This window comes from Aythya ferina, assembly GCF_964211825.1.
Source record: "Aythya ferina genome assembly, chromosome: 2".
Taxonomy (NCBI): Eukaryota; Metazoa; Chordata; class Aves; order Anseriformes; family Anatidae; genus Aythya; species Aythya ferina.
Window position 1 is genome coordinate 14,467,273 of NC_140297.1, and position 27,480 is coordinate 14,494,752.

General features: G+C 40.2%; 1 protein-coding gene across 24 annotated transcripts in view; it reads right to left on the minus strand.

Moving 5' to 3' along the window:
• Positions 1-369: 369 nt before the first annotated feature.
• The window catches only part of CREM (cAMP responsive element modulator), a 35,519-nt gene continuing 8,408 nt past the window's right edge, over positions 370-27,480 (minus strand). For 3 of the 24 annotated variants that reach the window (XM_084507976.1, XM_084507959.1, XM_084507977.1), the window contains 7 exons: positions 27,344-27,457; positions 20,758-20,904; positions 16,763-16,854; positions 16,480-16,622; positions 11,033-11,221; positions 3,167-3,323; positions 370-1,512 (listed from right to left, as the gene is read on the minus strand). In XM_084507976.1, coding sequence (XP_084364102.1) covers positions 1,368-1,512; positions 3,167-3,323; positions 11,033-11,221; positions 16,480-16,622; positions 16,763-16,854; positions 20,758-20,904; positions 27,344-27,457 — 987 coding nt within the window. In that variant the 3' untranslated portion in view covers positions 370-1,367. Of the gene's footprint in view, positions 1,513-3,166; positions 3,324-7,183; positions 7,661-11,032; positions 11,222-16,227; positions 16,623-16,762; positions 16,855-20,757; positions 20,905-27,343; positions 27,458-27,480 lie in introns of those variants that run through there. The other 21 variants (XM_084507981.1, XM_084507978.1, XM_084507982.1 and 18 more) reach the window with 10 other exon arrangements.

Below are 27,480 nucleotides of genomic sequence, written 5' to 3' on the forward strand. Positions count from 1 at the left end.
GTTTACTTCCTCCTGGTACTTTGCAGAAAATATGAAAAGAACTACACGACCAGCCTTCACTATAGGTAACTGTGTACAACTGTCCAGAATCTAAAATAAAGTATTCAGAATGCAAAATTGAATTTTGATACATTGAACTCTAATAAACCACGTATTTCACAAACTACAGACAATGTAAATGAATAGCAGTCATATATCAGAGAGCTGTTTTCAGATATTTACAACATACTTCACATCATGTCAAAGAGCTTATGTGTGCCTTTCTCCTTCCTTCCCTTCTAGACTCTCACAGGTTTAAAAGCCTCCCACCCCTTCCACCCCCACAAAAAAAAAGCCCAGATGTTTAAAGGAAATCAGACACTACACAGGTTAAACAACATGGTTCTATTAAAAACTATCTTTAACCATGGCACTCAGTGACAGCAATACAATACTTCTTTTTCCCCACAAAGCAACTAATATAAAAATATGCCATAAAATCATTTGTAGACTAGTATGCTAGTACATACATGTAATCATAACATTCTTTTATAAACTCTTTCCTGAGATACCTTGGGTTGTTTGATTTTCTTGTATTACTGGATGCATTATCTTTGTGATTCATTTAAAACAACTGTAAAATATTTTGTATGTGCAGGCCACTAGCAGTAACATGTAAAAAGTAGTATGTAAATATATGGCAAAGAAACAGCTCTTAGAAATTATGCACTTTTTCACTTTTTTTTTTTTTTTTTTTTTTTTTTTTTTACAGCATTTGGCTCCTTGGGAGGTGGAAAGGAGGAGCGTGGAAAACCTGAAATTGGAGCTATGAATTGACAGAAAGCAGGAAAGCATTTTGGGAATGTTAGAAGTTGGAATATAATATAAATGACACAAAGAGAAAACCATAATTCATGTTGGCTATGTATTGCCTTATAAAGCAACCGGAAATATTTTAGTCAGTTCACAGTATAATAAATATTTCTACTAATCTGTTTTGGAAGAGCAAATGTCTTTAAGGGTTTCAAGCTCCTCTATAAGTTTCTTGTTCTGAACTTCTAGCACTGCAACACGACTCTCCAGACATTTTATGTATTCTTTCTTCCGACGTCGACATTCTTTAGCAGCTTCCCTGCAAAAAGCAGAAGTAAAAAGTGCAAACAAAAAAGCCATTTGCATGCTATTAGAAAGCTCAGCAGAGTAGGGAGACTACGACTGAATTCCAAATTTTGGAATATCTCCCAAATCAGTCTGAAAACACTAAGCAAAACTGGGTTCCACAAGGGCCTCAAGTGTCTCTTTCTCAAGTTCATATGGCAATCTGTAGAATTGCTTCCTCTCATGCCTTGATTAAAGTTCATAATAAACAAGGTCCAAATGAAAAACAGTTATTCTGCTTTATGACAATAAAGATCTTTGAGGGCCTTGAGTTCCTCAATGAGAGTCTTGTTTTGGTTTTCAAGCACAGCCACACGATTTTCAAGACATTTGACATATTCTTTCTTCTTTCTGCGACATTCTCTGGCAGCTTCCCTGGAACCAATACAAGGCAAATGACTACAGGAACAGCCACAATACGGCAAAGACTGGATAAATGAAATTACCTGCAATCCCTGAGGGTCAACAACCACCACCACCACCACTAACAACAACTCTTGGATTGCACAAACAGAACAGCAGATAACAGCCATAAGCAATAACATGGTTAAAATACAATTCAAAACAACTAAACCAACTTGAAACAAATTCAGCACCAACAAATACAATGATAGAATACACAGAGGAACTGAGAAAAGCACAGTAAACGATGACCGAGGGACACATTAAGACTGAAAGCAGCATTTCTTCTTCCAGTCATACTCCATTTTATGTGTTTATCTGGAGTATGATCTCTGCATTCAAAATCTTAAATTCAAACCCAAAGAACTTACTTTCAGAAAATACAAACGTAACACTACTCTCTTCAGATAAAAAAAATTGATGCCATGTTTAAAACCTGCTGTAGTTTTTTGTTTTTAACCAAGAAGTTAAGTCCAAACAGTTTTTCAGCCTTTCAGAACTGTCCACCTGGGCATATTTCAGTGATTTTTTTTGTCGTGTTGGCAAGTGACAGCCCAGAGCCATTGCCACAGCTCTGCTCAGAATTCTGTTATACCAAAGCTACACACTTTAGATAGCATTTTCAGAAGCACATCTCAACAAGCATTCAATTCTAAAAGAAGTTCTATAAGTAATGGGATTCCACTCTGCTAACTTTTTGGAACTTTAAAAAGTGTCAGCTTGTGAGAACAGAACTTTGCAGCAAGTTACATGCGAGACAGCATAGAGACTAGCTTTAAAAATGAAGAGAGGAGAAACAAAGGGAAGCACTACAATGCAGCAATCCTCGTGAGGAATTTAAAGTAAGGACAGGCATGAGAGCAAAGCAATACCATGAATTCAACCATAATTGGCTATTCAATGTATTAGAGATCTGCATAGCAGACTATTTCTTCCTGAAGGCATTAATCCAATTTCTATTGATAAGGATTTAAAAAAGGAAGTCCCCTAAAAATAGCAAGAAAAATGTGCAGAGAAAGACAGGTATTTACAGCATACGGTCAATTCCATGTCAACTAATTAAAAAAAAATATACAGCCATCTCACATAGTATGCTAAATGACAAGGGCATCGTACAATAACTTATCACAGTAGCGAGGTAGTTAGGAAACTCTGTAATTATCATTCAATCCTAAAATGAATCTTCTTCACAGCATCATAAATGGACAGCTGCTAATGAGATTCTCAGATATTACTCTGACCGATTCTTTCCAGGGAAGTTTCAAGATGAGCACGCCCATACTGGTCATTGTACTGGCAGTGGAAAAAAAATAAAATCGTTCAACAGTAAGTATACTTCTGGATTATCACAAAAATGACCAGTAACAGACAACACCAATACTGATTTTTGATTTACCATAAAATTTTAGAACTAAAAATCCATGGAGATAAGGCCAGCTCTAATGGCCAACGATTTTAATGGCCAATATTCATCAATTCTCTAAGTACGTGGGATGACTGACAAAGAATTTCTTTCCTTCCCTTTGTCAATCACAGGCAGTGCTCATGACCTTAAGAAGAAAACTTTATTAGAGTGATTTCTTTCTTTATTTATTTAGCAACAGCAGCTGTTGTTATGCAGCCTTACCTATTTTTCATAAGTCGCAGCTCTCTCTTGCGTGTTGCCTCTTCTGCCAACTGCTGAGGGCTATGCAGAGTCCCTGGTGAGGCTGCCATTACCACTCCCTGAGGTAAGGTAGTAGTGGGAGTTCGAAGCTGGTAAGCTGGCATGTCTCCAGTGGCAGCTGTATTAAAGAATCATATTTAAATCTTTATGGTAAAAAAAAGAACTCTGCAAAAAGTCTCTCTGGAAATAACAGGTTTTGACTGATGAGTTATCAGGATCTCTACTACACACAGTATTTCACAGGCCTGTAATGTCACAAGTAGTTTGTTTTTTTTTTGTTTGTTTTTTTTTTTTTTTTTTTTTTTAAAAATCTGACTAGCTTTCATTTTTCTATTGTAAAGCAAGCCATCTAAATTGGTCCCACCAGCCGGCCAGACTGAAGCCTGTGAAAGCTTCCACATGGCTCCTTTCAAACAACATCGGGAAAGCTGTTTGAGAAATGCTGTCAGATCGTGCCCTCTCATTTCCTGTTTGTATAATCCCACGAAAAGACGGTCCTGCTGAGGGTTATATACTGCCACTATCCTCTAACAGATGCTTCAGGGCTTTAGGAGTCAACTCGCTCCTCTTCCCTGTGCCAGCAACAGTACCAGCCCTTCTGCCGCCCCTTCCTCTAGGGCAGCAGCTTGGCAACCCTTGGAAAACTGGGGAGAGCTGCTGCTGCCAACATGAAATGGAACAGCCAAAAGCTCACAGCGAGCAGGAGCGCATCCCTGGTGCAGGAGGAGCACAAATAGGATGCTGCAGCATCAGCAGGCACGAGGAAGCAGCGGCTGCAGCACAGGAAGAGGCGTAGCTGCACAGTAAGTGGGGTGCAAAAGTTCATCTCCCGAGCCTGCCGGCTCTGAGCTCTCCCACACTAAATGCAGATATGAAATCTCATCTTGGAGCCAATGCCCTTCTGATACACTCACCTCATTGCCATTTTTCTAAAATACTTTGTTCCTACATTATGGCATTGCGTACTTCAACTTTCAAGTATGGTGAGAGTCCTAAGCGCCTGTCTCGTCTGACAGAAAAATCAAACAAAAATCACATCCTTAAACTTTTAAGCAAGTATTTGCCTATTCAACTCCATAAACATTTCCTATCATCCCAGAACAGAACTTCAATTTTTGTCATTAAAGCAACTGAATATAAAAGATGAAACTTCATGGGCTGTGTTAAACTATGCTTAATTTATACTTACAGCAATATTAAAGTGACAGAAAAACTTAAATTGGAAAAATAAAATGTAGACAAAGCAGTTTGGGGGAGGATAGGTGGAGCAGTGCAGAGACATCAGTCAACAACAGACTGGCAGAACCAAAACCAAATCCTCAACTTCACAAAAAAATCACCATTAATCCGATGCAGTTTGTGCAGGTGGCTCACTAACTAAATAGAAAAAAATTGGCTCAAGCTGTGTTTAGACTACAATCCCACAGCCTTGTCCCTAAATCCCTACCAGCTTCAGCAGCAGCAGGGCGTGCAGCACGGCTGGGGGAGCGCAGCGGGGCTCTGATTAATCTGCGGGGCCAGGGCTGGGCGGGCAGCAAACGCCACCGAGGCCGGCCTTGGAGCAATGCCCAGCAGCTGCCTCGGCCTTGGGCTGCTCGTGTTGCTATCACAGAATGACTTAACCCTTGATTTGCATTCTCTGCTTCTGTTAGGAGCCCCGGGTATGTCAAGGGGATGATACTTCAGCTTATCAAAATGGAAATTTAAAGACTCTCCAGGCTCACCTTCACGCTGGCCACATTACATTTCTTTTTATAAAGGCTACTGCAAGAACTACCTTTGTCTATCTCTCTTCACTAGGAGAAAAAGAGATGATACCTTACACTGCATTATCTACAGTGAATTAGAAGACAAAGATAAGCCCTTTACACATCAAATCACAGGGAAAAGCCCATAACCCAGGTCACCTCAGCCTGACAGCACCAACAACTCTGTTGTCTTTGCTTGACTTACACTCAGACCTTACCTACCAGGACTTATTGTTGCTGCTGTTAAAGGGACTCTGCGATATGCACCTGCAACACGGCTCAACAACGGCGAGCCCCTATCTCAGCTGGGATCAACAAGCACCACGTAAGTGAGCAACAACGTCTGTGCGAATGAGCTGACCACGTTCCAGAGTGTCTGTCCCTGCCTAAAGCTTGGCTCAGCTATGAACTGCCAAGTGTGCTCACAGATAAGTCACTGGTTGTTGGTACAGACCTAGCAAACCCAGGCACTGCAGATAAAAAAAGGAAAAAGCATACCTCGGTAACGTTTGCTTTACGATGAAGTAAATGACTTGATCACAAATTGATTATTTCTAACTCTGCAAATTTTTGTGTAATATCTCTAAATGTTACAAGAAAGTACTGTTTCCCCTGGAAAAGAGATTGGGAAAGATGAAACAGTCTTTAAACAGGAAGGCTAAAATAGCCTTGGAAAAAATTATGGTGTTTAACTCATACACATGGTGTACACCATAATCATGGTGTTTAACACAGAAGGGTACCTTCCATGTCAGCACCTGAGACACAAATCCCCAACATCTCGATCCAGACTGCCAGACCTTTAAAAGCAGTGTTCATTTCTAATGAAACCCTACAGAGCTTTAAAGTCATTCCTATGTATCAGACATAGGGCTGAGAATGTTAACAGAGCAACAACCCTGTAGGTGGTATATTCTCCTAGCATGTTGGCCTAGATCATTTTTTTTTCTCTCCTTAAAATTGCAAGGGAGAAAAAAAGTCACCGAAAACCTAAAGCTTTGAGTTGAGACTTAGACAAAGGAAATTATTAACAGGAAATCAAACACAAGATTACATTCAGAAGGGCACAACTACCCTTTCAAATTAATTTCTGGAAAGAAAAAAAAACAACACATAAGTTACCAAAAAAACATCAAGCACCTTGTATCAGCAAGCTCCTGGGGGAAAAAAAATAGCTTGAACACTAGAGAGCATCCCTGCATTTGAATTCTTTCAGCAACTACACAGGAGAAAAAAAACGATACATGCTATGTATTGGTGTATCTATTCTCCCTTCCTGTGAGTCATAATGATGAGACTAAATTATCAAAGGGTTTTAAACTTCACCACTGAACTGGCTAAACAAGCCATGAATCATTATTCCTTTGTGTATAAAAACACAAAGCACAGACTCGGGGAAGATAAATATCTTTGGATTAATGAAAAAAAAAAAAGACGTACCAGCAACAAGCAGCACGTCGGTACCGGCTGCAAACTGGTTAACATTACCGAGCTGCCGGAGGCAATTGACGAAGCAGAGAGGAACTGACTAAATCACAGCATGACTTGGGGCTGACGTCAATGTGTATCTTGTTTGGAGTTTAACTTTTCCAGTTCCCTACTGCAACACGATTCCAGGAAATCTAGTGACGTCAGCCTTTTGAACTCAATTAGCTGAGGAACAGACCATTTTAACAGCGGAGGAGAAAACAAGCAGGCACTGCGATACTTAAAATTTCTGCTCTCAAATCTGCTTCTATTCACTATTTGCTTTAATAAGAGAAGCAAAAGGGTTTATTTATACCACTGAAACAACTTACACCTTTATCTTACAGCTAAGCCTAAGCCTGTTTTAGCTATCAAATCTGTTAGCTGTTATTGCTAAACAAAAAAAGGCAGTGTCATTTTTACAAAATAAATTAAAAAAATTGCAAGCATAGCAATATATATGACTATATCCATAGTAAATGATTTAAAAGTGGTGGATTTTTTTCAGCAAAATCCTCCATCAAATATTAGTTACCTGAATCAATCTGTACAAGAACTTACAAACTAACCCTAAATTTTCCCCCCCAATGAAACTGTAAAAATTACTCTGAAATCCTACAGTGACTATAAGCACAGCCTTTGTACCAGTTCTGAAAGATTAAGTTACAGCAACAAGTTCAAAAGAAAATGCCACAAATACCGAGCATTGCTTAAACATCCCCAATATAATATAAATAATGTAAAAGACTAATATAATTTTTACCTGTTTCATCTCCTGTTACAGCCATGACCAGCTTCTGCACACAGGCTTCTCCTGTCCCTCTACCAGAGCTCAGCATGAACTGTTCCAAACTAGCAAGCATGTGCAGGATTACAAGCAAGAGCACTGACATCACAGTGACCTCACTTGCCTACCGCTGTCATTAATATGCTCTGTCACTGGAACAGCTCACTGAAACTGCAGCCCAAAGAACTGCTTTTCCAGTAAAGCTTTTTTTTTCTTCCTTCCGTATTTCTGTAAACCCAGCTTAGTTCTCTTCCCCTGAATTATACATAAAGCTACAGAAAGCACTCACCACAGAGCTGGCTGTAAAACGAGACAAAAGATTCAGAGCACTGACTGACAGAAATTAAGAAAATGACTGCAGAATTCATGAATGATTTAGGATAAAATCTCGATTGGGCAGAAAATAGTGACATTTTAAAAGGACTTGTGCAATTGTTTTGGTTTGAGCAGTTCCACTAGAAGGCAGAAATCTGACAGACAGCCGTGTGAGGCAGCAGAGCTTAACAGGCTGTAACAAGTAAATGAAAGGCTACAGCTCCTTGTGGGGCAGGGGGGGAAGGCGGGGGGGAAGGCAGGGGGAGACCTTCAACCCACTCATTTCATTTCAATTCAAAGCTTCAGAAAAGACTGAAGAAAGCTCCAACAAAGTAAGTCAACCTAATGAGAGTGATTTCAGATGGTCTAACAGGCAGAACAGTAACTCTGAAGATGGGCAACCCCTCCAGCCATTCCTTCCTTTTTCAAAAATAAGTCCAAGAGATCTGGCTGACTTATTAAAAAATAAATAAAAGATAAAAAATCTTGACTTTTAAGTATTTACTCCTTTACACCAGCTTGAATCAAACTAGATTCAAACCAGCAGCCCAGGCACTGTTCTGTACACAGGACACAGCAAACTCCTAAAGCCTGTGCCTGTAACAAATTTACACTGGCAATTCATAGCTGTGAAACTATGTCAAGGACGGCAGTAATGGGAGCATCAGTGAAAGGGAGGATCCCCCTGTAATCCCAGGACCACTTCAAGGTCATGTGAATAAAAGATCAGAACTGAAGCACTGAAGAAATACCAGCCATGGATCTCTGAAATATCACTGATCATACTAAGAAAACACACCTAGAGCCAAACAGAATATTTTTGATACAATTTTCCTACACTGATTTTCACTAGAAATTAAACACTTCCTTTTCTTCAGCTAGCAAAAAGCCCTTAACCTGTATTAGGAAACCATCAGGACAATCAGAGCTCCATTTGCTGGCAAAATGAGGCAAATTAGTAGCTAACAAAATACCACATAGATCAACATCTTTGGCCCTTTTATATTAGTCCTTTTTTCCACCATAGGTTATCAGAAAACATCAAGCACCATGTTTGTATGTTGCCAACCATTATCACAAGAGATTCATCAACAAATCCTTTAGGAAAAAGTCTAAATACCCTATCTCAAAGGTTCTGAAACAGATACTTTACAGTCCAGGACTGATGTTTGTGGGGTTTGTCCCACCTCTTTTCTATAATTATTAGAAGTCAAAATTAAATGCTGTCTACCCAAAATCATTATAAAAATATAGATGTGCAGGTTGAAAGTTTACTAAGCAGAATGTTGCTTTCCTCTTATAATCTGCACTATCATGATATCACATATCGATAGCCAGTCAACTAGGAAGTGTACATAAATGACACTTGGTCATCACCTATATACCTAAGGACTTTCAGCCATATCAAACAGCATGACCTGCAGCAAGGACTTACTACTCCATTGTCCCACTCCATCCCCAGTAACTCAGGTTCTCAGGTTTGTTGCTGACACGCAATTAGCAGAACAAGATCCCTCTTACCTTATACATTCTCAGGGGCTTTCATACTTCTATTTTTCACCTAAAGGATTTGTTTGGAACAACAGTGTATAATAATTTGAAACCTCTTCTGATCATCTGAGTTCATGCTCACTTACTATTCCCTTGGTATTTTTTCCTCTGTATTTTATGTAGCATTTTTCTTCAGTGTCAACCACCATGAGTATCACTAAAGCACCAGTCTTTGTTTGGGCCAAAAAAAACCCAGAGAATTCCAGGAAAATTCAACTTTGCTAAGCATGGACAGAAAACAAATCAATTCAGTGAAAAGTATCTAGAAACTTCCAGAAACAGGACGTAGCAGGTATCCAGTAACTGTCTCTGAATCCGTTTTGAAGGTTTTCATCAGAGGTGAATACAGATGCACCACTACCAGAATGGGAAATTTGGAGGGGTGGGGAGGGTGGGGGACACAACACCTTAACAAATTTGGGTCTTAAGGCTTCACTAAGAACGTATACCTAGTAACACTTCAGGTAGTTACAATAGTGCTCTCTGCATGATGAAGACCATTTTAAGGTTTTTCACATTATAGTCTTAAAGTTTCATTGTAATGCTTCTAAGTCCTAGAAAGACATGATATGTCAACAAGGAATTAACCAGAGGCAATGGAAGAATTCAAGTTCGGTGTCACTATTTAGTACGGTCCCAAAAAGCTAAATATTTACAAGCTAATAGCGTTATTTACATCCTGAGCTTCCTTTACAGCAAAGGGAGAGATACAGCCACTTAAAGACAGAACTTATCCCAAACATCCCTATTAGGGTGAAAAAAACCCTTGACCTGGACTTTAGCAACTATCTCAGACCAAACTAGGGTAAGTTCAGATTCGAAGATAAAAGGAAGAAATTCTTCACTCAGAGGGTGGTGAGGCACTGGAACCAGAGCAGCTGTGGATGCCCCATCCCTGGAGGTGCTCAAGGCCAGGCTGGATGGGGCTTTAGGCAACTTGATCTGGGGGGGTGTCCGTGCCCATGGCAGGGGGGTTGGAACTGGATGATCTTTAAGGTCAGTCCAAACCCAAACTATTTCATGATTCTTTATCTGTGTCTGCATTTAGTTGATGACACTCATCCATTCTGTGAATACACATTTAAAGTCTTCCTACCCTTCTCATGGTTTATTTCAGTTAGCTGTTCTGGCTTAAGGAAGCATTCACCCATGTTTCCTACTTTACTCCTCTGTACTGACACAAAGACAAAAAGGAAAATGGAAAATAAATTCCCTATATCCTCCCCAGCATTAATTTAGTGTCTCTGTATAGAAATCTTGTACACATTTCCAAAAGGTTTCCTCAATATAATCCAAATTTCAACCCCACTGGTATTGATAAGAATCCTATGTATGTTTGGTTCTCCACTTCCCTCTGCATTTCTGAATGGCTGGGAACAGGGGAATAGGAAATCCTGTATAAACTACAGTAGAGTTTAAGAATTCACTATTCACAGTTCAATTCACATGTATACATATCACAGGACCTGTAAGTTGTTCTTCTGTGAGAAAATCAGCTTCATGAAAGGCTCTCTTTTCCAATAATGGCAAGACACAAACTGCAAGGAAATTCTGCCCTAAACATAGCCTTATGACCTTCCAAGTAACTTCAGAACCTGTGTTGTATGAATGCTGTTGAAAAAACAAGTTTGTTTCTTATACTAAATGAGATTCAGACTCAGCATCTCAGTTCAAACTGCAACACCATCTTTACTTCAATTAAACATGTCTCAGAATATGGACAAAAGCATTCAAAGCAGTAGGTGATTTTATCCTGTTATTTCCTCCTCGTAACTTTTTTAATCTAAAGAAGTAACTGCTTTACTGAACAAAGGAACTCAGTCTCCTTGTAAGACCATCTTTCATATTATACAGAAATGTTATTTAAATAGTGCTACAATGTAAACACAAAATAAAAGCTTTTTAGGAAGAAAAGTTTAATATGAAAAAAGTAAAATGTAGTAGACTAATAAACAATACCTTGAACAACAACTTGGTTTCCAGGAACAAAAAACTGTTGTGTGCCATCAGGCGAGTGTGCTGCATATTGCACAATGGTAGCACCAGGCTGAGGAGCTCCTGAATTTGTCATCGTTAATGCCTGCAGTCCCTGGACTCCATCAGAGGGTGGATTAGAAATCTGGATTGTACCACCTTGAGTTATAGCAACTAAACATAAAAAGAAAATGACAGGTTAGGCAACAGAAAGAGACATACAACATGCTAAAGCACATCTCCCTTTTTAAAACAAACACTGTCTGATAGGACTCTATGTCCTCTTCTTGTTGAATGAGCAATTGTATGAAAGAAACCCAAAACACATTAACATTAATATTGATTTTCACAAATATGAAGCCTGTTGTGTAGTACATGCCATGTGTCTAACAGGGGAAGAAATAAAACTGCTGCACATATTTTTCTCTGTAAAGTCCCGAAATAGTTTTAACACAAGAAGGGGAAAAAAAAAGACTGGTAACTTTTAGCTTTAGAGAATTGCAGTTTTCTACACTAATATAAAAAGATTATTTTAAAAATCTATCAAATCCCATGACATGAAACCCAGGACATCTAGACAGAAGAGTAACAATTCTTCTAACAGTCACTCTTCCTCCTTTTCTTAGTTCAACTGAAAGCCTAGGACAAAAACGTTTTCCCAAGTTTTATAAAGCTGTAAAGAGTCTGGCTTATGTGAAAAGAAACAGAATGGAGTCTTCTTCCTGTGTGGTCAACAATATGAAAAATATACTTTCCCCACAAAAAACATGCTGTGTAATCTGCAGTTTGCTCATCATAATTAAATACTTAGACAAAAATGAAATTCCCTACAGAGTTCATTAATCGTCTATGCCTTTTCAAATTAGCATTGCCCTCATCAAGAACAGGAATATGTTAATTAAAAACTTTTAGAAGAGAATCCAGTCCTCAAGAAGTAACAGGCTTATGTCTCTCTGAGAAGATATTTAAACGTCAATCATTGGCATTGTACCACCTCAGACCACTTCAAATACAAACGTGATATGTAAGTACAGGTTCAGGACTATCAACTCCTCAGATTTCATGGCCAGGTTCACAATATTTGAGGACATTTTTAAATGTTCAGCTCCAATCATCTGATACATTATTTGTTAGATACCCACATAAATTTTGGAGGTAGACAGTTGATTTCAGATGTTTTGTTTTGACAACAATATGCTAACTTGAAAGTACAGCATAAGGCAGTAACACTCCACAGAGCACTGAAACACTACCAGGCGATTACTTACTAGTCACTAACTGCTATTAGCAGATTGCTGCTATTCCATAACTTCCTAAAACCTCAGATAATTTATTTCAAAATATAAGAATCACCTACCAAAGTGGCCAAATCCAATTAGCTAATTTAGTTTCTATTTGGGGTAAAACAGGGAATTCCTCTCAGGCTGAGCTTGATCTGCGGCAAGGCTCAGCATACCCTCTGGTCCCACCCTTAGGATGGGGAACATCACACAACCAGATGCACGCTACAGGCAGGCTCCGTAAGACATTGCAGGAAGAAAAAAAAAAAAAAGAAAGAAAGAAAAGAGCAATATGCTGGTTTTGTCTGGCCTCCAAAGCAGGAAGCGCCCCATTTGGGGGCAGCTTAGAGGAAAGAGAAGTAAGAATAAATCATTGTCTCCTCTGTTGTTCATTAGGTCCAGGACAATAGCAGGTTCTCAGTAGCATCCGAGCTTCCCAGCAGAATGTCAGTACCTCCCAGGGAAGTGAAATTTACTCAAAGACTGAACTCACACAGATTTAGCACCAAGAAAAAAAGGTGCTATACCATTATAAAGAATGTCTATACCATTAGAGTACCACGTTACATAAAGTCAGTTCAACTGTTCAGGTAGATCACAATTCAGTTCTTTTTATATAACAGAGAATGTACTCCACTCTCTCTCCTATGAGATTGATTCCTACCCTAGTATGAACATGACACTCCTCCCACCCTATTCACTGCCCTAATCCCAACCACTGCACACATACTTCTTGTGTTGGAGCTTTACTTGAAACTGTGCCTTCACAGAGTACTGGATTTTCCCAGACAACCCCTGGTTTTGTACATCATGCACGTGGATGCAAAAGGCAGCTTCTCTTAGCTAGGACTGAAGGTGAAACTGCCACCATTCTCTGGGTATGATCAACACCTCTCATTCACAAAGATCAGATCTTTCCCTCCCTCCCAAGACAGGGAAAAGCTGGTCTCCCCCAGCGTATTTCCTAATTCTGCAATTGATAAAAATTGTTAAAAACCTTTCCTAAGACAGCAAGTAACCAAAACAGATGGCAAAAGAACGAGTTATTTTCATTTTCCCTGCACTATTCCAGAAAGAACATCATGACACACTTGTGCAAGAAGGAAAGAAGGAAGTTGATTCACAATCTCCATCTAAGCAAACAACTCATGTGTTTAGACCACCACCACAGGTGAGGCAAACCAATTTTTTCAGTATTCAATAACCACTGTGACAGACCTACAGCCAGCAGAGTAGTTCTGTAGCAAATCCAGCTACATGGCTCATACAGAAAGACACCACCCTCGGAAAAAGTGTATATTCTTACAGAAAAATCACAAGGTGATGGATGTAAACCCACATTTCATCTAGCTGGTCATGCCTGTCAGTCCATCTGCTTCCACAGGCCAAAGCCAAGAACTCTAAGGAAAGGAAAATGGTATTTGGAAACCATGGCAACATATCATTTTGGCTGGTAAAAAGTAAGCAGAGAGCAACCATCAGTGCTGATAACAGAACCAAGTAAATTTATCTTAAAACCAAGTATGTTATCAAGATCTTCCAAGAATAATTATCGCGTACCCACCGACACCAACATACAGCCTAAACTATCTTTTCAGCTACTCTTAAGCTGCCTCTCCCATTCAGGAATAGAGAGAGAAATAAAGAAAACCAAGGATTCAGCAAATTTCATGACATATGGTATATTTTAAACCAGCCCACAGGAGAGATAGCTGGAGTGACACTACAAGGCCAGCACTTCATTGCCATGGACACTACAAAAACCTTATAAACAAACTGCTTGCTGCCTACACAGGAGAACCCAGGCCACCAACACTGCTCAAGGAGAGAGAGGTACTCAGATACAGCGATGATAAGCAGACACTGAGAAATAAAGATAAAATAGATCTATGTAGTGACCTTCTGCACTACACCCAGCCAGAAGTCAGCACGGGAGATGTTCCAATCCCACACAGCCTTCCTGGGTTTAGGGGACCCCAGGCAGGCAGCAGTACAGCTGCTCAGAAATGCTGCACATTTGTGCTTTTTGGGCCTGCTGTCAGAACTAGAAGCCAACAGCCAAGCTTTCTTTGCTAAATTCCGAATGAAGACTCCATCTACTACAAGGAGATTACCATCCTTGCTACCACTTGGATTCAACCTCAGATGTAACTCTTCAGGCCAGCAGTAATTTTAAGGACAAAGGCTGTATTTTTTCCTAACGAGAAGTGGAGAGAACAGACTTAATTGCAGCAAAAGATATATGACATTTTAACTTGGAAATGTAAACTTAAAAACAAAAACATCTAATTAATAAATTGAGTAAGAAAGCAATTTCCAGGAAGACAAGGCTCTCAAAATGTATTTTTAAGCTTCAATCAGTAGGGTCTATGAAGACTGACATTGTGACATCCTGAAGCCAGGTCTCATTATGTCTGAAGCTTATTAAATAAATATTTGTAGATTTAGTTATCTTAAATATACTGAAAAAAAAGCTACCAATAGAACTCACTGAAAGAAAAAGCAGCATGAAGCAGAATTCTTCTATGCTTGACCCATGCTAAAGCCAGGCTTAAATTTAGATAAATGAGATTTAATTAAATTTCTTTAAACTCTGCTAATGCAAGCACATTGTTAGTGACGCTCTCTGCTCTTTGATTTTTCAAAAGTAAATGTTTGTTTGAACAAGAGACTGAGATTTTCATTATTCTTTTACACACTTCCGTGCCATTATTATTTATGCAAACATTCAAACTAAAATATCCTTCCATTAAGATGTGAGAATGGTCTCCTGTAACCACAAGTCTGGTTTCACAGAGGAATTTATCAGGAGTTTGGATTTCTTACTCATTTCTTAGAAATCCTTAAGGTTTGAAGGCTCATTACAGCTTAGTGTGGACACTACAGCACTTTCTTTTTTAGTCTTTAAACTGCGAATACTCTTCTGAAGCTAACACCACCACCACCCCAAGGAAAAAAAAAAAATACAGATTCTGGACTAGATAACTGTCATTTAGCATGACCAGAAGTCCATGGAAAAGAGCATTTCAAATGATGGACATCACAAAGCAGATTTTTAGGTCTGTACCTTACAGGGCCGTTAAGAAAAGCAGCTTGGGAACTCCAAGCAAAATTGCTTTCTATGCAGAAGCACAGATTTTATATGCTCATTCTGCTTTCTCAGACTTGATAACAACTCAGTTGTACAAACTAAAAATAAATGAAGAATTCCAAGGGTGACTAGAACACTGCATGCAAAAAGACATTTTATCTTCTTTTATATTCTACTGTTCGTGTTTTAATAAACTTCTTCTGTTCTCAAAGCAGTTTCAGAAAACAACATTCCTTTTGTGATTCTGCTGTCATTATATCCAAGGGAAAATACCTGCATTTCAGCAGGTCTATGCATACAAAGACATTAAAAAATACCTGCAGGAATGAAGCTTTATCAAATACATAATTGGAAAAAAAAAGTTATTAGAAAGGTATCCCTTAGATGAGATACGATTAAGCACAGAGAAGATATAGAGAGCAAGTTATGCAGTGCTTTCAACATAAACACAGGAATTAAAAAAAACTAGAGCATAGAACTGTGAAACTAACTTTTAGCCTGTGTTTGGATAAAGTACCAAATGTTGAAGACTACAATTGAATTTAATTCTGCAGTTAAGAGAGTGTTAATTGTTGGCAATTTGAGAGATAGATTTGTTTTAAAAATGAAAACTCAAAATTAGTAAAGAATTTCATGCTCCACCCCTACATTTAAAAAAGGAACTCCTCGCCAATTGTCATTTTTCATGTAGCGTATAAAACTAATACACATCAAATCACAGCAACATGAAACTGCAATGGTTTATAACACTGTACATGCACACAACACATAACCCAGTGCCAACATTTGTCATTTCATCTGAGCCTCACCTCCACATTTTTAATGCGTAGGAATTCTAGAAGGACTAAGCTTAGCAATCAACAAGCATTAAGAGGAGCAGACTAAAATGTCTGTTGTGCCCACGTTAGGAGAAATTAAATATAAAAATTTAGATTATTTAGAAATATAGAAGCTCTCTTTCTTCTTCACCAAAACATCTCTACTTCATTACGGAACTTTTAGAAGAAAAAAAATGTTCCTATTTGTGTTCTGCAACGAAACACAGATCTTTGCAAACATACTGTATTGCCCTGAGCTAGTCTGATACAGGCTGGTTGGCATGGACATTGGAGAAATTCCAGGAGGCGCTCCTTCTTCCTCCGACTTTTCTTCTTCAATCTTCGGGACTGCAGGAGTATCTGAAGAGAGTTCATTCAGAATTTTTCTAAAAGAGAACAAAGACAGTTTCATATATTTGAAATTCCATATCCATGAGAAATTAAGTCACTGGCTTTTATCAGACAGCTTTGCTGTTACATATAACCTGCCTTTAAAACCAGCAAAAACAAAACCAAAAGTCCTTACCGGTATGAAGGCCTTCTTGAAAGTATTTCCCTACGTTTTTGAGAATCAATTATCTCTTCTGATTCTGCAGACTCATCTGCAATCGATGCTACCTGTAATAGCAAAGTTTCTGAAATTTATAACTTCATTAAAAAAAAAGTAAAAAGATTATTCTTAAAAATTCCTTCCATGTTTGCATACAGGAAGTTTATGCACTTCTTAAAAAAATTACAAATCATGTGATCTTGGACTTCTCTTTCCACAACACATCACAAACTATGACGTTAGCAACGCACAGGCACTTAGCTGACATCTTCCATTTCGAAAAAATATAAATAATTCACATTACATTGTTAGTGACATCAAGAAAAGTATCGAATATAGATTTCTTTAAATGTAAAAATATTGTACAATTAGCTTTTAAATTAAAATTAAACATTTAAAATGCAGAATACTGCATGAATGCACCTTAGGTAACTGTATACAAGACAAAAACTTCTTCAAAACCACACCAAATCTATTTAGAAGATAAGTTTATTTAAATATACATTTATTAAATTACACTTATCATCACGTTCATAAATACAAATACACTGCTTATCAATTTCATAAAACTTTTAGAAACTTTTGTGAAATTCACAATATCTATTTTATTTTCTCAGGACTTTATTAGCATTATTTTCACAGTTTCTTTTCTCTTAGAATTAACAAATACATGAAGGCCTGGAGCTGAATCACACTCTTCACCAGCAAATATTACATTATACAGAACAGAATTCAATTACTGAACAAGAAAAACATGCAGATTTCTTGATTCTTGCAACTACTCAGAACTATTGGTGTATAAGATTTCCAAAACTGAAGCAGTATGGAAATGGTGGTGTGGAAAATTACCTTTTACATAAAGCCCATAATACAGTTGCAGACTAAATACTGTTCTAAACTAACGCTGAACAGGCACTCTTGTCATTAAACAAGAGTGAAGTGACTAGAAGGCTCAAGTGTTCCACCTGGGTGGTGACTTCTCTACAGCTCAGGAAAGACCAGACAAACCTTGAGAAGTAATGTGGCTGCCAGGTCTCAGCACTTGGTGCCTGAAAACAAAACCTGCATGACCAACAGAAAATGACTGCTTGGAAGGCTCAGGAAGTTCATGGACCTGTGTCACTCCATCTCAAACCTGTACAACTGCACCTTGAAAGAACTACATGTTACTGCACAATGAGGGTTTCTCTCTACTTGTTAATTTTATTGCATTCCAATTTTGTAAAATAAAAATTAAAATTAAAAAAAATGTAGCCTCAATTTTGCTGGGTAGTAGATAGGAATGTTATTAAAACATTATGTGTATCTAATTAAAACAGACCTGGAAATAATGAGAGGCACTTCTGCATGTCTACAAGCAGACAGCTCCAAACCAGGCTTCAGAGCTGACTGGGGAAACACGACAGCTTCAAGATGTTTGTATTCGTTCTTTTGCAGGATGAATCAATGCTGACCAAAGAGATCTGAAAGGCATTTCCAGTGCCCTACGTGGATCGGCTCATGGATCAACCTTCAAGCCTCTGGCATAAACCTTTAAAGGCACCATTACACAGCCAAGAGCCTGGGCAGCATAACTCAAAGAGAGCTTTCACTCCATGGGATAAAAATAATTAAAAAAAAAATGGTTTGAGGACAAACAGCAGGAAAACAAGATCTTGGGGTCTTTATAAACATTCTCATTGCACTTACATATAGAGTTACTAATGGCCACCTCTTCCTGATTGTGAAGGCAACCAAGAAGTCAGGAACAGCAGCACTTTGATAAGATGGTAAGAAAATAAGGAAATGGAAGCGTTTTTATGTGGAAGAGGAAGTTTTCTGCAAGAAGTGTCAGAAGTTCATCAGGATAGGAGAGAAAAATGTAATGTTTGTTTCTTCTAATAGCAAGCAGCCATGTCCACGAGGCTCACAGAGGGGAACCAGTGCCATTTCTCCTGGCCATCAGTCTGACTGCTCCAGCCTTAACACGATGTTCTGCATTTGAACAAATATAGCTCACAACAGCCATGAGCTCATGTTCCTCTGTCAATACCTGATGTATTACAGGGAAGAAGCAAGTAGCAAAGTCAAATAATCTGAATTGCAAGCCTTTCTACAAGTAAAACAACAACAACAGAACACAGAACACAATGCAGATAAGCATTTTGTCATCCAGAAAGCAATAGTGTTACAAGAAAAAAAAATTAAATGCCTTCCAGCTTAAAGCTGCAGGTGTCTGAGGGAGAGGTCACACAGGCTTTAACGTCAGCCTTCAAGATATTTTTATTTATGTATTTTATTTATTTATTTAAGCAGACTGATACCATTTTCCAAGTCTCCCACTATCTGGCAGAAGCAGGACACTAAGTTAAAGCCAAGCAATCTGGAGGAAGTGCCAGGTGGCAGGATAAAGTGCTTAAGAAGATCACAGAAGAGCCTAGGCAACCTCTGTAATGCTGTACTGGAGTCCTTCACAGGGCTTTTTTCAAGCATCTTCAAGCCCTTCTGGGAGGGTCACATTATTCGCCATTAACATGCTCAAGTGAAAGCAAAGCAAAAGCCTGGAACTAACAAGTTAGTATTAACCAGGACACAGCTTTCCCATCTCTGTTCCTTCAGGAAAGAGAGCACAGGGTTGACTCAATACAACACAGTCGATCTCCACCCCCTAAGACAACACAGCAGCAGCTGTCAAGACATTCTGGAGAAATTCCTCCCCCTGAGCTCTGAAGCAAGGACTCTTACTGTATGTATGCCCCAAGGACACCAACTTAAAGAAGAGCAGTGACAGAATCTGGGAATGACTATAACATGATTATTTGATAAAGCTCACCCTGGCAAATTATAGTTAGAAACAATTCCAGAAAAAGAGCATTCAGTTTTTGAATACCCCAATTTGCCTTCAAGTCTGACCAAACCCAAGCCTTTTGCCATCTACTGCACTTTTTCAAGAGAGACCTAGGATTTCCAAACTTTACCATGGCCCATCATCTGTGCCTACAAATAAACTACTTAATACCTGGTTAAGGTTTTATTCTTGTTTTCTAGTCTCCAGGATAAATATACGTACATATGCCTTTTTATCTATTATACTTGAAAGCTACTAAAAAGGTTAAAAGCGGCTTCTCAAGAAGCCTGACAATACACTTGTCTTTTCCTTCCTATGTTGCAAGGACTGCAGGTAAACACTTCACATGTAGCTGTTATCTAGCCTTTCTTAGAGATTATCAGTTCTACTTGCAAGAACCAATTCAGCCTTCATTTTGCAATCAGTTTTTAAGAAAAGCAGATCAAAGACACTCCTGCCTACAAGAAAAACACTAATGGGAGGCTTGCCTAGTCATTTGCAAAAGAGTGCAAAGTCATTCTCTCCAGTCTGTTTCACTACTTAAAAGCTCTGAAAACTCTCTAAGCATTTTGCACTGGTCCCTGTTTTCTAACATCAGCAGGTTTAAATGTGAAGACTTGCCAAATAAATATTTTGAAGCTGCCCTTATTTTTGCTCTTTACATTTACACGCCCACAGAAAGCAATACCAGATGCTCTGACTGAGCCTGCTACACCAACAAGGAATCGTCTGAAGCTATGTTTACTTCCACCACATCCAGATGCTTTCAGAAATACAGTACAAGAGACACTTGCAAATTTCCATTCGAATCAGGACGATCGCAGAGTTGAACGAAACGGAAGAACTGCAAGGTACGCTAAAACAAGGTCATGTTATTACACAAATTTGCTGTTGCAAAAGTTCAGGGTTCCAAGACACAATTTCTTAAGAAATAAACAGGAAGCATTAAGGAATCGCTACACAATGCTTGCAGAGCTGCTACTAGCTGGCTGCTTGCCACCGCCCTCCCCACCCCCACCTTCCTACAACTGCACGAGTAAATCTCCCAGCGCTGGCAGGAATGAAGAGAAGCTGAAGATGAGAGCAGGGGCATGAGTAATGAAGCACCAAATATTCATGAAAACAGAAGAATAAAAGAGCTAACCTGAACAGCTTGCATTTGTGGTGACTGAATGACTGAGGGCTGTGTGGCTTGAATGACACCCTGGACATGAACAGTTTGACCAGAAGGCAACTGCACAAGAGTTACTGCTGGAGATCCTCTTCCAGCACTTGATGCAGCTACAGAAACCTGCAAAAGTTACAACCATCATGTTTAAGAAACACACCGCAAGATTTCAGTAAAGGCTTTTAGAAGCGATACTAAAACAACCTGGTTCTGATGCCGTACCCAGAACAGCTGGAGCAGGCGTGCTTATCTCACACGCAAGTACACAAGTCTTCATAGGAAAAACATGGTATCTCTCCAAAAGGTGTGGAAAACTGAGCCCTACCAAACTGCAAATCTTCATCTTTTCCCCCTTCCCCCCAGAGACTTCACATTTTCTTTTCAATCAAAAACAACCCTAAGCTATCACGGAGTAAATCTGCTGCCGCTAGCATGAAGGCTAGGAAGAAGCTCAAGAAACGTAACCAAATATACCAATATTCATTCAAGTGGTATGCTGCAGCAACAAGATACAGAGCAGAATGTTCTCAGTCCAAAAAATATCCACAATTGTTTTGTTTTTGCTTTGTTAAGCTGGAAGCTTAGCTTCAACTTTTGGTTTTCAGACACATGTCTCGAGGGATGCGATAATAGGAAAGAAAAAAGTGTTCAACAAAGCAATGCATGGATTTGTAAATTGTTTTAGTTTAATAAATTCACTTTACGTATTTCACAGTATCAGGACAGAGTTGAAGTACTTTGATACAACTAAAATAAAGTACAGAAAAATCTTTAAACTCAGCAGAGCTGAAGAAAATGGTATCCCCATTCTGTATAGGAAGACACCTGAGCCCTTTTTCTGATGACATTTCAGAGCACAAGCAGCTTTGCCCAGCCCCTGGCTCTCAATCACCTGTATTGATGCTGAACATGCTAAGAGATAGTTAAGCATCCACAGACTAAGAAATAACTCACGTTTTATTCTCTTACTGCTAAAATTGTCATCAGAAACAAATACTGAAGCAAAAGGGAAAACACTAAGATTGATCTCAAGCTCTTTGTGATGAAACATCCTAGTTCACTATTCTTGGCGAGGCCAGGAAGGGGACCAGTAAAACCGCTGTATTGGACTTTCGGAGGGCTGACTTTGAGCTGCTCAGGACATTGGTTGGTGGAGTCCCTTGGGAGGCGGTTCTGAAGGGCAGAGGGGTCCAGGAAGGCTGGGCGCTCTTCAAGAAGGATATCTTAATGGCGCAGGAACGGTCTGTTCCCACGTGCCCAAAGACGAGCTGGCGGGGAAGAAGACCGGCCTGGCTCAACAGAGAATTGTGGCTTGATCTTAGGAGGAAAAAGAAGGTTTATAAGCTTTGGAAAAGTGGGCAGGCCACTAAGGAGGACTTTAAAGAAGTAGCGAGGCTGTGCAGGGACAAAATTAGGAAGGCCAAAGCTCATCTGGAGCTCAATCTGGCTACTGCCGTTAAAGATAACAAAAAACGTTTCTATAAATACATCAACACAAAAAGGAGGACTAAGGAGAATCTCCATCCTTTACTGGATGCGGGGGGAAACTTAGTTACAAGAGATGAGGAAAAGGCGGAGGTGCTCAATGCCTTCTTTGCCTCAGTCTTTAGTGGCAATACCGGATGTTCTCTGGATACCCAGTACCCTGAGCTGGTGGAAGGGGATGGGGAGCAGGATGTGGCCCTCATTATCCATGAAGAACTGGTTGGTGACCTACTACGGCACTTAGATGTGCACAAGTCGATGGGGCCAGATGGGATCCACCCAAGGGTACTGAGGGAACTGGCAGAGGAGCTGGCCAAGCCGCTGTCCATCATTTATCAACAGTCCTGGCTATCGGGGGAGGTCCCAATCGACTGGCGGCTAGCAAATGTGACGCCCATCTACAAGAAGGGCCGGAGGGCAGACCCAGGAAACTACAGGCCTGTCAGTTTGACCTCAGTACCAGGAAAGCTCATGGAGCAGATCCTCCTGAGAGTCATCATGCAGCACTTGAAGGGGAAGCAGGCGATCAGGCCCAGTCAGCATGGCTTTATGAAAGGCAGGTCATGCCTGACGAACCTGATCTCCTTCTATGACAGAGTGACGCGCTGGGTGGATGAGGGAAAGGCTGTGGATGTGGTCTACCTTGACTTCAGCAAGGCTTTTGACACCGTCTCCCACAGCATTCTCCTCAAGAAACTGGCTGCTCTTGGCTTGGACTGGCGCACGCTTCGTTGGGTTAGAAACTGGCTGGATAGCCGGGCCCAAAGAGTCGTGGTGAATGGAGCCAAGTCCAGTTGGAGGCCAGTCACTAGTGGCGTCCCCCAGGGCTCGGTGCTGGGGCCGGTCCTCTTTAATATCTTCATCGATGATCTGGACGAGGGCATTGAGTGCACCCTCAGTAAGTTCGCAGATGACACCAAGTTAGGTGCGTGTGTCGATCTGCTTGAGGGTAGGAAAGCTCTGCAGGAGGATCTGGATAGGCTGGACCGATGGGCTGAGGTCAACTGCATGAAGTTTAACAAGGCCAAGTGCCGGGTCCTGCACCTGGGGCGCAATAACCCCAAGCAGAGCTACAGGCTGGGAGAGGAATGGTTGGAAAGCTGCCAGGCAGAGAAGGACCTGGGAGTGATGGTGGACAGTCGGCTGAATATGAGCCAGCAGTGTGCTCAGGTGGCCAAGAAGGCCAACGGCATCCTGGCTTGTATTAGGAACAGCGTGACCAGCAGGGCTAGGGAGGTGATCGTCCCCCTGTACTCAGCTCTGGTGAGGCCGCACCTCGAGTACTGTGTTCAGTTTTGGGCCCCTCGCTACAAGAAGGACATTGAGGTGCTTGAGCGGGTGCAGAGAAGGGCGACGAAGCTGGTGAGGGGCCTGGAGAACAAGTCCTACGAGGAGCGGCTGAGGGAGCTGGGCTTGTTCAGCCTGGAGAAGAGGAGGCTCAGGGGTGACCTTATTGCTCTTTACAGATACCTTAAAGGAGGCTGTAGAGAGGTGGGGGTTGGCCTGTTCTCCCACGTGCCTGGTGACAGGACGAGGGGGAATGGGCTTAAGTTGAGCCAGGGGAGTTTTAGGTTAGATGTTAGGAAGAACTTCTTTACAGAAAGGGTTGTGAGGCATTGGAACAGGCTGCCCAGGGAAGTGGTGGAGTCACCATCCCTGGAAGTCTTCAAAAGACGCTTAGATGTAGAGCTTAGGGATATGGTTTAGTGGAGGGCTGTTAGCGTTAGGTTGGAGGTTGGACTCGATGACCTTGAGGTCTCTTCCAACCTAGAAAATTCTGTGATTCTGTGATTCTGTGATCCTGAAACTCAGAGTGAAAAGGAAAAAAATTACAACTTCATAAAGTCATACGATAAAAATAGATGAGTCTTTTTGAAAGTAAACTGCATTGAAAACTTAATTTCTAACTTCCGTGTGTGCAAGAATATGCCCTGAGTCATATCTAAGATGCTGGTATCTTCCCTTTCCTAGCTTGGTTCTCAGCCCAAGAAGGTAGCTGGTACGAGCAGTGGAGGTAAAAGCAGATGAGAGTGAGAAGAAAAAACATGATTAATGTCAAATTTGAAAAAAAAAATAAAAATAAAAATTAAAGTATTTTGTATTTTTCTATATTCACACTGAAGATGTTTTTTGGGGGTTTTGTTGTTTTTAAATTCCTAATATTAAATGACATTTTATTTATGATCAGTAAGCCATTGCTCGTCTGGGAAACATTCCTTAAGGCACAAGAAAATGTTTATCTCCTATTAAGACATACTGCTATCAAGAAGAACAGATGTTGGCTCATATTATCTCAAAGAAGCAACGTTTCTAGCAAATGGACAAGAGCTTGTCCACATTCACTATGCAATTGCTCGATTGTTGTAGTAAACTGAAGAGATTTTCAGGAAATAAAACAATTGAGGACATTTTTAATCCCTAAATGCAAGCAGTCATTCCTTAAATGGCATTAAATGGCAACACGTAAATAGGATACACAAGCTCTCTTCCCTGTCTATAAACCAAATACAAACGCTATTATCAGAATACATATTTGAGATCTAGAACATCTTGAACGTCCTGAAGATCACGGTCTATTTTCTGCCAGGCAAAGCTGACATCATCCCAAACCCCAGCTTCAAGGAAGGAGCATGGAGCAGTCTAAACATTTACAAAGCATGCTAACTTTTCAAAACATTACAAAGGCAATTTCACCAAACCTCTCAGTTTGCAGCGCTCACAGATAGCAGTAATCTGCTACAATTCTCTAGGGTATCAGGAAGAACATGCTGAGCACAAACACCACACTGCACTACATACACAGTTGATTAGTTCCTGTGTTTGGTACACAATGGGTCAGGCACATATAAGCAGGAAGTAAGCCAGTATTCAGAATTAAGAAACACTGTAGTCATTTAGAAGCTACTTATTCATTCAGTCTAACCACACAAGGAGGGAAAAAAATAATAGAAAAAAATCACTCAGCTAATACCCTTAGTCTAAAGTTGACAGTATCGCAGGATGAATTGTTTTGTTCCCGTTAATTCAGATAGGAGATTAAGTGGAGGTGGAGGGTGCAGGGGGAGGAGAGACAATAGTATCTTTAAAGCTGGTTCAAAAACCAAAAGTGATTTGCTTGCTCATTTATATCTACTTTAAACATCTCAATTTGATGTGATCACGGCTGAGTTCCCACCAATTTCTGAAAGTTAGGTGGTGTTCACATTCATGTTATCGCAGTCCCTACGAACTATACTTCGTAGTATAGTATTCTGTGACTATTTTGTCTTAGGTTTGTTTTCCAGAACTATGACTTCATTTCTAACTTCATGTTTTGCATGTCTTCTACAAATTTTTTAAACTGTAAAAATTATTTTGATTCGCATTTCACTTTGAATTGTTTCAAATTGAACAGTCCTGTGTTTGCCAAGATACTTTGGCCATTTGAGGCTATCCTGCACACACACTGACTGACACAGCCCTGGCAAAAAAACATTACTTTCAGCCATCAGCAATGAGCAACGCTCCTTCTAACTCCATCACTCCGAGGGCTTTCTAACACAATGACCAAAAACAATCCCTGAGCAATTCAGCAACACCGAGAGGGAGCAGAAGATTAACACCCCAAGTACCTGATTAAACAGTGCAAGGGTTATGCCCCAGCGATTGCTAAGAGACTTTGGATGTTGCAATATCCTTTGATGGTCGAGCCTCTTACGTGTGCAACAGTCGAGCCCAATAGCTTCAACAAATACCGACCACGTAATCTGTCATGGCAGCATGGGCCCGTACTCTGTATGTTTGGAAATCGAAGAGCTCCCTCTTGCAAAAAGAGGGAAACAAAAGAAGAGGCGCCCTCCCACCCCACCCCTCAAAAAAATAAACATGAATTATCTTTACACTGAGGTACGTGTTCATTCAGGAGTTCAGCTGCTTATCAGTTCTCTGCCTTCAAGACCCACGGCTCACTGAACAGCTGTCCTGCGTACACACGCACTGTCACTCAAGCTCAGGTAACTTTCCCCTACAGAGTACTGCAGAGCTCACACTGACACTCAACCTTCCGTGCCTCAAACATGGCTAGTAGGAAGTACACCTCGCACAGTTCCAGCTGATTTGTGTCTCAGCTGTAGAATTTAAAAGCTGCAAGGTCTCCAGAAGTAATGAGAGGAGCGCTTCTGGAAAAGAACAAACCCTTTGTGGGTTCACCTACTAGAAGAGCACAGGACTTGTCACGCTCAGGCACTGCCTAACCTTCATGAGGAAAAGCTGAAGATAGGGAACTTTTGGCCAATTGCAAGGCCAACACCAAAAAGGAAACTCCTAGCTTTAAGGAAGTCAAGGTTTGACTGATCTCAGCCACTTGGCGACAGGATACCCTTGAAGAAGCACAAAACAGTGACAAAGCTGCAGGTTCGTAATGCTCTAACATCAATTTTCCTAAATGCCCTGGACTTGCACTTGGCAGGCTGGTTTTAAAGCCATATTCACACTGTGGAGAACTTCTATAGTGCTCAGTCTCCTGGGAGCAAGATTTAATGTAACATTTCATGCTGCGAGCCCAAAAGGTAAACGTCCTTGATGTGCTAAACCTGAGCAGTCCCGGCTCCCAACAGCTCTGCACTGCCTGCATCATAAAGGTCCCTCCTAATCCCTCTGACAGCAGTTTTCACATTGTAAATCCTGACCCATGCCTTGTTCAGGGCCAGCACTGTGAGGTCAACAGAAAACATTTCAGATCAAGGCAGCAAACACAGCCCTAATAATAGATGGAATATAACAAATGCAAAAACTGATTCAAAGAACTTATCCAGGATGCAGGATTAAATAATAAAAAAAAAGTACTTTGTCAAAATTGAAAAAAAGTTCTAAGTATATTGCTCTTATTTATTTATAGTTACACATAGTATATTTATGTAGCTGAGCACAGTACACCACAGAATGCTATACAGCCTCTAAAAATGCAGCAAAATGAACATTAATTTAAATAACAATGCACATGTAACTGTTCCAAATGTTATCATCAATATTACGAGAACATTTCAGTCCAAATTAACTTATTTTTCTAAGAGCAGCCCTATATGTATTAGCAGATCACCTGTGCATATGAGACAAAACCCACGGAGACATTTTCCACCTCACACCTCTGCTCTTCACTGAGGAAAAGGCATCGAGCTTCTCGTATGGGTGTTCTACACAGTTCAAACAGCTTCTAAAGACAACCAAAACTTTTAT